This window comes from Ciona robusta, chromosome 6 (genome assembly GCF_009617815.1).
Source record: "Ciona robusta chromosome 6, ASM961781v2".
Classification (NCBI taxonomy): Eukaryota; Metazoa; Chordata; class Ascidiacea; order Phlebobranchia; family Cionidae; genus Ciona; species Ciona robusta.
The window spans coordinates 1,409,816-1,420,334 of NC_143240.1; the positions used below are offsets into that span (position 1 = coordinate 1,409,816).

The window sequence follows — 10,519 nt, forward strand, 5'->3', positions numbered from 1 at the left end:
TGTAGTCCACTATTTTACACGTGATTTGTTTTCGATATCTAATAAACGTTTCTGCGTATTCTCTGCCGCGAGCCTGATTGACGCGCGTTTCGTGCCTCCCACTGCGCGCTTTTCTCTTGGTGTAGTTATATCCAGTATAGTTCTTGTTGAACTGTGTTAGCGAAAGATCGTAACATGTAAGCTAGTCATTGTGTTTGGGGGCAGTAGATTAGTGATATTTGCAGTGTACTGTTAGTGTATAAGGTGTTTTAAAACGGCTAAGCGTACATATAATAATGTAACTCATTATAAAATTGTAATCGTTCATGCACATTTTGCTCCACTTTAAAACAGCGCTGTTAACTGTTAAAAGCACGACCAGGATATATAGGAAAGCTGTAGAGTGTTTTTATTATTGCTAAAATTGCATATTGATGTAACTCGTTTTTAGACTATGTTAGTTTAGGCACAATCTGCTATACTTAAAAAAACGTTGTTAATTGTTAAAAACTTGATCAGGATATATGGGACTTATCTATTAGCTACAAGGTGTTTTTAAGTGGTTAAAAGTACCTATTAAGGTGGCTGTACACAGAATCCGGCATGCGAATACGCCTGCGAAGTCGTATGCAAACCCTTTACCGAGTTCCGCATGCGGCAGCGAAATCCGGACATAACAGACAAAGCGGACGAATTCCGGATACTGTGTACAGCCATTTTTAATCTAACTCGTTTTTAGACTATGTTGGTTTATGCACACTTTGCTGTACTCAATTAAAAGTGTCTTTGTTGTTAAAAACTTAATCAGGATGTAAGCGATTTAGATAGTAATAACGGTACCTATATATCTTATCACGGTAAAATATTTTATAAGGGCGTTAGCCTATATTGCGTAAAATGTGCGTTTGGATTTGCCTACTATGCCAGCTTTAAATATACGTGCAAGCATTTTTAATTACAGATAGGTCTGTGTATATTTATACAGTTCTAAATGGTTTGCAAAACTTAACTATAGTTAACTTAAAAACTGTATTTACATATGTGGTGTGAAGTAGTGAAACATAAAGGCGTTATAAATTTGGTCTGCCGCAAACACGTCAATAGGCACTGATTGTGCTATTAGCATAAAACGTTTAAGAACTATAATGTTTACCCATTAACGCCTTAAACACATGAATTAAATAGGGTGTTATGTCTTTTTAAAACTTATAAATACTTTCTACATAAATCTAAATAAATTATGTCCAATTTAGACAGTTATAATTTAGAAAAGTGTCTTCTTATATGTCATGGTTTCAGAAACTTTTGAGCTGTTTCTTTTTAAATTCGGTTTCATATCGTTCAGTACTTCAGGCACTCGTCGTCTTTATGGTAAACAACTTCTGTTAGATTAGTTATATATCGTTTCTTAGGGTTTTTTAAGTTCTCATGCAACATAAGACATAACTTGCACATTCCGAACGACTCCGGTCGATCTTCTGGGTAACCGGATTCTCCTTTCCACTTATCTTCTCGCGTCCTCCATTTAAAGTATTCTCGGTACTCCGCATCATTCTGATCCAGATATAAAAGATAATCTGCTAAGTCTTCCGGACTCTGAAAGTCCTCTGCGTGAATAAATGAGTGCTTGGGAGCGACTGCTTCCACATCTTTTTTAGAAGGTCCCCAAACAACTGGAACCGCCGACGCAAGAAAAGCGTTTTTCCAAAACTTTTCCGTGATGTAGTACCGGCAATGGTACGAGTTCTCAAACGCGAAATAGAACTTAAAACGTTCGGTACCGTTATCTCTAAGCGAGGACGTAGGATCATAGACATAGCCCTGCCATTTAACTCTTTCTTGGTCAAAACATCGGCCTCTATAATCTAAAAGTTTCCCAATTTTAGTATTTTTCATCGCCAGTCCAAATTCCATTCTTCTCATCGCAAATTCGCTATTGTCACAATTCGAAACTATCCATATGGCAAGTTTATCTTTTTTCGCTAAAATTTCTTCCAAGTTTCGGTCCTCGGCTGCCAGCGCTCTGTACGTGCGCGCAAGTGTACCATACGGTATTGGAATATCCGAATCCAACTTATACCAAACCGTAAAGTTGAATATACCTTCATGTTTAGATGCGTCGTATTTATGCATATTCCTGTGCCCGAAAGCCGAGTCCCCCGAAGCCCAGCCGAACAATTGGTCAGGGCTTTGCCTGAAAAAAAATATTCGGTTCGAAACTATATTTTACAACACACTATAGTCTGCTCTTATTCACCATACTAAAGGTTACAATTGTTGTCACAGTCAATTTGCAGGTGATATTGTAGTATGTCGATAGTTATATTTGTTGGTTTAGTCCATTATATTTTCGCGGGTAGGAACTTGAGTGACTTATCCATGGTTGCCACTCTCATGCCCACAGTCGAGCTGCTAAAGCTACTGGAGTGTGTGGATAAGTAGACAGGCGTTTTCTTGATTAATATCCCTCTAAGTGTTAGGAATTAAGTGACTTTTTAATAACTGCCACTCCCATGCCCATAGTCGATGTCGTTTCTAGTCTTGTATAGACTTATAAACTACAGTACTATCAAACCTCTGTAAACTTCCAGGTTTAATCTTAGGTGCATGCCTGAAGTCGAAAATGATAACATCACAATACGAGCTGACTGTCTTAAGCGTACATACTCCACACTGTAAAAAATAGGCCATGAGTGATGTCATAAGTGACGTCATAAGTGACGTCATAAGTGATGTCGTAAGTGATGTCATAAGTGATGTCATGAGTGACGTTATAAGGGACGTTACAAGTAACGTCATGAGTGACGTCGTGAGTGACGTCATAAGCATATCACACAAACACAAAGTCAAATAACAAAACGTAAGCACTATTACTTACTATGTTGGGGTCGTAATCTTGAACGAAATTAACTACAATGTGCTGTTTCACTCCGTACAGACAAATCGTAAAATCTTGCTTCCGCACGACTGCTCTCGCGCGCAAATCGTTTTTCACGATTTTCTGGTTTATTCTTAGAACTTGAATAACGCAGAAGAACGCAATCAAAACTACGCTACTTAAGATCGGATACTTCATATATCTTTTGTTTGTTTTCTTCATGTGGTTACTCTTTAGCTCTAGAAATAACGTTGTTATTGAGAAATTTTGATTGAAACTTAATTTATAGCTTCGCATGGCGGGGCAACAACAGCTGTTATAACACGGGTGTTTGTTTTCATACGCCTCATGCCTGCTTACAAGTTAAAAAAATGCGGTAAATACAATATGGTGATTTAGACAGATTTTAAATACTTTACCGAGTATAGTATTTCTTAAAAGCGTGTTTAACGACTGCCAATTAACTGCTAATTCCATTTTCTTATTTTAACAATTAATTTAAACTTTGTTTTTATATTTAAGCACATAACTAAAGTTTAGGTTATATAGTAGGATGGGGAAAGGTGGGACGCCATTCATGCTATTTACTAACAAAGAGCATTCAAGGAATTATAGAAACGTATCCTCGAAACTTCCATGAACCGTTAATTGTTTAAAACACGAACAGAATTCTCGGATATTTTGTGCTAACGGTGTCCCATCTTTCTCCACTCTACTATAAAACTAGCTTTAACAAAAGTCACAGCTTTCTTATCTAAACAAACAGTTTATGAAAACAAGCAGTAAAAATTTTATATTTTGATATGCTGCCCTAACAACAAAACAATGTAATATCGTGGCGATATTTTGTCGACTGTTTCCGCTTTAGAAACCCGATGAGAATTGGGTCGAAGCACGTTTATTCTTGTATCCAAATTATCTTATTGTACAAAGTTAAAAGCACATGGTTTCCTAAAGACCCATTATTATTATGCACACAGAAAATTTAGACGGGATTCATAATAAAATACAGGCGGGCTAAGAATAACACTTTAAAAAACACCAAAAAAACAAGTTAAGAATAAAATTACCCCAAAAAGTTAACAACAAAAATAAACGAAAGTGTAACGGCATATCTATAGGCATATCTATAGTAACGGCATATCTATAGTAGGGGGGCACCTTTATTAGTCTTTTTTTGATCCCATTTGGTAGTAAAAAAAAACATTCCAAGAACTTTAACACCGTATCCTCACGGTTCCCATAGACCGTTGTTAATTGTTTAAAACAGGATAAGAATATTTAGATATTATGTGTTCAAGGTCCCATCTTTCTCCACACTACTATATTAACTCCAACGAAGTACTTAACTATGCACACAGTCTATTGCCAATTCCGGATATTATTATTAGGAAACGTTTAGTGTAACCGTTCTGGTACCATACGGCTATTTCGATCCAAAGAAATAATCACTCGAGTACATGTATAGTGTAAGTCGTTCTGGTACCGTACGGCAGTTTAGTAATCTTCGAAGTTATATATGACATATATAGTAGGGATTCAAACGTGGATTCATTGCATCACAATAGCGATTGTTTGACCTGGCAGTTGATTACGACATAATGGCAATTCACAAGTAGATTATTTGCGTCACAATAGCGGTTGTCCCCTTGATTATTTAGCCTACAGCTTCTTGAAAGCAGGTATGATATTGCCTTTTCACGTATGCGCATTAGTTTAAACAAAGTATAGATAGTTTGCAAAAAATACTTCGTACATTGGTATATAGATACAGTTGAGTGGTTTATACTGAGACGCTTAAGAAGATATTTAACAGCGATTTTAATTGTTAATAGCAGAAAAAGGGTCGCGCGTTTTATGCAGTCAGTGTGAGTCGTTCTGGTACCATACCGCAGTTTATTACGCTTCGAAGTTATATATATATATATATATATATATATATATATATATATAGTACATTGGTATATAGATGCAGTTGAGTGGTTTATACTGAGACGCTTAAGAAGATATTTAAACAGCGATTTTAATAGTTAATAGCAGTAAAAGGGTCGCGCGTTTTAGGCAGCCGCGAATAATGTACTGTCGGATAATTCTGTCCCATTTGTTTTGACTATCGCCAAAACGTTAAAAAATGTCCTAAACTGCCCCGCGTCCTAACCCTATTATACGTTATTTTAGTGTAGTGTTATCACAAAGGCATCTTGTTTCTTATAGGTTACAATATCGTTGTGTGATTATAGTAGTCCATGTGCAAATCTGGCAACCAAGTGTGTATTTATTGCAAAATTATTCGTTGTAAATTTGAGTTTCATGAAAAATTAGTTTGTACCATAAATATAAATGTAAACGGGCACGAGGTTTATGAAACAGAACACCAGTGTTATAACGGCTGTTTTTGCTCCACCACGCGAGAATAAATAACACTTGTTTATTGAAAATTGATTGAATGAATGAATGAATGAATGAATGAATGTAACTTTATCTTCGCGTGGCCGAAAAACGACAGTCGTTATCACACGGGTTTAACACCTCGTGCCAGCTTACGAGTTACCATGTATGTTACTTTGTAGGTGATTTTTGTTGAATTTTTTCATTTTTTTATGTATGGCTGATAATTTTGGCAACCCATTAAAATTGTATTTGTAATGCATACAATACCAAAAAAATTAAAACCTTTTTAGCATGAATTGCTGCACCAAAACAGTATAACTTTATACCATTGAAGCTGTTGATTTAATTGTTTTATTTTAATAGGAAACGCCGTCCGCTGTCATAGTTTGCTCTAGTTGTGTATTTCGTTTGATTAATTTTTGACAGTTCTGTTCGAAGCATAATTTTTGTTACTGCAAGCATGGCGCTAGTAAGTATATTCATATTGCTTTTGTTTTTACTGTTTATATAGAATTGTATAGCAGTCAAGCCAGTTAAGTATTAGTTAAATGTGTTTAAAATGTATTTCTTACATTTTAAGATTAAAACTTCATCGTTTTAGCTGTAATTGTCTTATTTTTAGGGGTAAATTGAAAATTAAAACAAAACTTTGGAAGTTTTATATCTGTTTGAAGATGTATATTTTTTCAGACGAACTCGAATTTCGGCAACTTTTGTCTTTTCATGACGGCATGGTTACTTTTGTCAGTATCGGTTTATAATTTTGTATTACTCAATCCCTTGGCACCTGCGATGCGCACAATGTATGAGACTACACATATGGTAAGAAACATGACTCAAAATATGTTATAAACGTTTTGTCGTATGTAGAAACGAACAATACGTGATAACGCTTAAGCGGGCACGATGTGTATGAATGCTAAACAAAGCTGTTAAAACGAAACTTTTTCCTACAGAGCCGCTACAATGAGACAATGCCAGAGGATACGTGGACCATCTTATACGCAGTTTCTGTCTCTTGCATTTACTTTGGCGGATTAATCGGTGGAGTAGGTATGAACTTCATGCTCTCCTACGTCAGCAGAAAGGGGCTCATGCAGCTCTCTCATGTGATTAATATCACGGGCGTTTTCGTGATAGCTTTAGTGGCGGGAACGACTTGGTCATATGAAGCGTTGATAATTGGACGTATTATAGGCGGCATTTCACTTGGAATGGCTTACAGTAAGTTTTGACAATGTATAGTTTTCTATTGCCTTGACCCATTTGATAGTAAGCAAATAACATTCAAGAATTGTGAAACTGTATCCTCATGAACCCTACAGACCATTAGTAATTGTTTAAAACACAATCAGGATACTTGGATATAATGTGCTAAGATCTCATCTTTCCCATGGTACTATACAGTACTATAAATTCGTTGTCTTCTGTATGCTAGGCTTAAGTACAAGTGCCCCATACTTAGAGTGCCAATAACCTTGAAATAAAACTAATTTTTATACTCATCAGATTTACCTTGTCTAATGGTGTCAGAAATGAGCGCAAATTACAAGCAAAACTTCTGGCAAAGTGTCATTGGTTTAAGTAGCGCGTTTGGAATTCTTCTTGGCTCGATTTTTAGTCATCCAAAGGTGTGTAGTTTTTGTTACAATTAATACAGCAGGATTTTCTGAGCTTAACATTTTTTTAAAAACAATGTTTTTACTTTGCCACAGATTTTGGGTTCGTTGAGTCTTTGGACAGTGTTGGTCAGTTTAGCTGTTATTCCTTCACTTATATATCTGATATCCAGTCACTGGATTCCCAACACGCCATTCTATGTATTGAGAACTTACGGGAAAGACGAGGCTTTGAAAGTGCTTAAAAAACTTCGAAAGGGAACATTGGTAAAGTCTCAAATTAAGTAGGATCATAAGTTTATGTAATTTGTTAATTTTAGGCTGAAATTAAAGAAGAACTTGCAAGTATGTCCGAAGAAATCGGCGGAAAACGTAAAGTGCGTATAAAAGAAATGCTTACGACCAAAGAATACAGGTTATATGCTGCTAAAATCTGCTTTGTAAACTAAATCTTATCGTTGCAAAATTCACCGTTAAATACCTTTACCATGTTAGGCTCACAACGCCGTGTTTTTATCCTCAGTAACACTATAACAAAATTAAAATTTATCCCAAAATTAAAACAAGTTGTTACGCACCTAATGTGCTTAGTAATTTTTGCTACATCTAAGCATATGAGCTTGAAAACTAAAGTCCAATACTTGTAGTACGATTTACATTAATAAAATCTTATATATATATATATATAAAAGTTGTACGTAGCCTTTCATTAAAGCCAAGCTCTCTTGTACTGATAAATGATGGCCTACAATTACGTTGTTAATGACCGTTATACATTACAGGGATATGTTCATTGGAGTGATAGCTCTTTGTCTAAGCGCTATTTTAGTTGGAGTGGATAACGTGCTTCTGTATTCGGACCAAATTTTCATTGATGCTGGTATTAGCCCTGATAAAGCGACTTACGCCACAATTGGTGTTTTCGCCATGCAACTGCTTGCAGGAGTAGTAGGGGTATGTATATATATTCCCTAATGTATTGACAGTTTTTGGCTCCACGTTGCTACCATTATAGACGTATGTGTTCTTGGGAAAGACATTTAACAACCATGCTCTAATCCATAGTTCACTGATAAGCTAGCCAAATTATCAGATATAGCATACAGAAAAAAACAATTGTCTACAAAGTAACTCGTAAGCGGAAACGAGTTATATGGCATTTAGCTGCAATATTATAAAGACCCAAAGAAGAAAATAATATTCATTCTTTAACTCTTGATTTCTTTAAAAATATGCATAATTTATCGTAACAATTTTGATAAAAAATACCGCTTTTTCTGACAGTCGAAAATCGTGGACCGTTTTGGAGGATTCAAAGTCCACGTGGCAAGCAACATTCTGATTATTTTTGCTCACGTGACATACACCGTCAGTCAAGTAGCCACACCAGCGGCACCAAACGCCATGCCATACGTTGCAATATTTGCCGTTGGTATTTTTCTCATTGCGTAAGTTGAAACTTCGATTTGTTACCGGTCTAAAGCCACCGTATAATAATACACAGTATATGACGCTCATGTTTATATAACGCTTGCGATAAAATAAGAATGAATGTAACTTAGATAGAATGAATGTAACTTAAATAGAATGAATGAATGTAACTTAAAAATTCTGGCGTGGCGAATTAAGCACAGCCGATACAATCCGGATGTTTTGTTTCATACACCTCTTGCCCGCTTACTAGTTACCACATATGTAACTTTATGTGTATTTATATTTTTTCGTTTTATATTTTTATTTTGTGTATGGCTGACAATTTGACAAACTTTTTCGTAGTTGGTCTGGCGGAACTAATCTTACAACTTTTGCCTTACTTTGAGAAATTACTAGTGAACCGACACGTTCTACTGCATATGGGTATTCTGCAGCAATACTTTGGGTTGTAGCGTGGGTGGCAAGCTTCATACCACCGTACCTACAGGTAGTTTAGATTCATGTCTTTACATTATGCGAGTATATTATGTTGTACAGCGGCCAGTACTAAGGGGGACAAAATTTACCAGGCACCAGTAGGTTAAATGCTTGTTTTTTACCATTTTATTGTCCTATTTGGTAGTAAACAAAGAATATTTATAGAATTGTATAACCGTATCCTTACGACTCTAAAAGAACGTTGGTAATTGTACAAAACAAGATGCTTCCGTAGACAAATATATTTTAAATTGGCTTATTAATTTTATGTATTTAAGATTTAACAAAACGACTTGTCCCAAACAGTCTAGATGCCCTATAGAAAATGGAAAATTAAAAGTTTTTTAACAAAAACTTATTAAAAGTAGAGCAAAAATGTTCCAGGATAATGTTACAATATTTTTTTTGTTATTAGATATACCTCGGCTCTTATGCGCTTACAATATGGATCGGGTTCGCTGTGTTGTTCATTTTATTTGACGTCAAACTAATTTCACGATTGAGACGCCAACGACGTCATGAGGCCAGGGTTCACAGGGAACCTGAAAGTATAGAGCTTAAGGCTTAACTTTCGAAAGGTAAATAACACAACATAATTTTATTAAATTTCGAAAACGGTAAAGAAGATCTTTTTAAGTAGGGTGGGGGAAGATGGGAGACGTTTTCATTCTGTTTCCTTGTCCTATTTGGTTTTAAACAAAGAGCATTTAAAGAATTATAAAACGTGTCCTCACGACTCACATGAACACGTTTAGATTATTTGGGTGTCTTCTCCCACCCTACTATAATATATATATAAAGAACGAAAAGGGAGGAAACCAAACCAAAATGTTGTTTAAACAGGATATGGATTAAAAGTGTGGGAAATAGTGCCAGTTGAAAAGTGTGAGCTATTGTACACATTCTTGCCTCAAGGAAATAGACAAAACATAACAGCTGGTAGACGAAAGAGTTCAGGAAAAGCAATATTCGGTGTTTTTCCATACCCTTCTGATTCTGCCAAGGCAAACGTTACGTTCTATTCTTCGTCTATTCACAGAGCATGGCATGTTTGCGGGTCGCCTGCATGAACTGCATGAAAAAGTTCACACCCGTTTGAAAATCGAAGAAAATTCAAAGAAAAAATCGCTTGAAAAACGTATAGATAAAATCTTCGTAGAAAAATGTCTTATTTATAAGAACGCTAGAGGACAATCAAGAAAAGATCTCATATATATATATATACTGTTAATGTATTTGCTCTTAGTGATCAGTTGAACATTATTCTTAAATTGTAATTCGTTTGCCCATAGCTCTCTCTTAGACTATGTATATGATTACAATAGTTTGACCATTGTGTTTCATAAGGTAGACTGCCTGACTTTCCATTTGAATGAGTCTTGATAAGTATCATATGCCTCGAATTCTTTGTACAACCAGTTCCAGCTATTTTTGTTTTTTGATCTATTTTTGAACTTGTAGCATACCCTAGACTCTTTCTTCTGTTTGTGTGTAAAATATAGAACATCTTGGAATATCAGACCTATATGTTTGCATAGTGTAATCTGAACTACTTGCTAAATAAAAACGACTCAAATGAATGACATGTGGCGTTCTGATGTAAAACGTGATGTGGGCATCAAATGCCTTCAGCAAATTAATACAAACACTGTGTTATGAGGGCAACAGCCCGGCTGGTGCCGTTATCTCATTTTTCCAACCCCGTCCACATTTTTAAGTCTGCTCCTCGGGTATTCTCCCA

General features: G+C 35.7%; 2 protein-coding genes across 2 annotated transcripts; one reads left to right on the forward strand and one right to left on the reverse strand.

Annotated features, from left to right (window-relative positions):
• Positions 1 to 11: 11 nt before the first annotated feature.
• On the reverse strand, positions 12 to 3,182 carry LOC149734743 (4-galactosyl-N-acetylglucosaminide 3-alpha-L-fucosyltransferase FUT6-like). The gene is made up of 3 exons (XM_089880180.1): positions 2,858 to 3,182; positions 2,555 to 2,652; positions 12 to 2,173 (listed from the first exon to the last, which is right to left on the reverse strand). The coding sequence occupies exons 1-3, from the start codon at positions 3,152 to 3,154 to the stop codon at positions 1,321 to 1,323; spliced, it is 1,248 nt and encodes a 415-aa protein (XP_089736306.1). The 5' UTR covers positions 3,155 to 3,182; the 3' UTR covers positions 12 to 1,320.
• Positions 3,183 to 5,577: 2,395 nt separating this feature from the next.
• On the forward strand, positions 5,578 to 10,361 carry LOC149734744 (solute carrier family 2, facilitated glucose transporter member 7-like). The gene is made up of 11 exons (XM_089880182.1): positions 5,578 to 5,717; positions 5,939 to 6,070; positions 6,205 to 6,472; positions 6,758 to 6,879; positions 6,964 to 7,134; positions 7,188 to 7,282; positions 7,650 to 7,821; positions 8,152 to 8,315; positions 8,644 to 8,788; positions 9,194 to 9,356; positions 9,622 to 10,361. The coding sequence occupies exons 1-9, from the start codon at positions 5,709 to 5,711 to the stop codon at positions 8,684 to 8,686; spliced, it is 1,176 nt and encodes a 391-aa protein (XP_089736308.1). The 5' UTR covers positions 5,578 to 5,708; the 3' UTR covers positions 8,687 to 8,788; positions 9,194 to 9,356; positions 9,622 to 10,361.
• Positions 10,362 to 10,519: the final 158 nt, after the last annotated feature.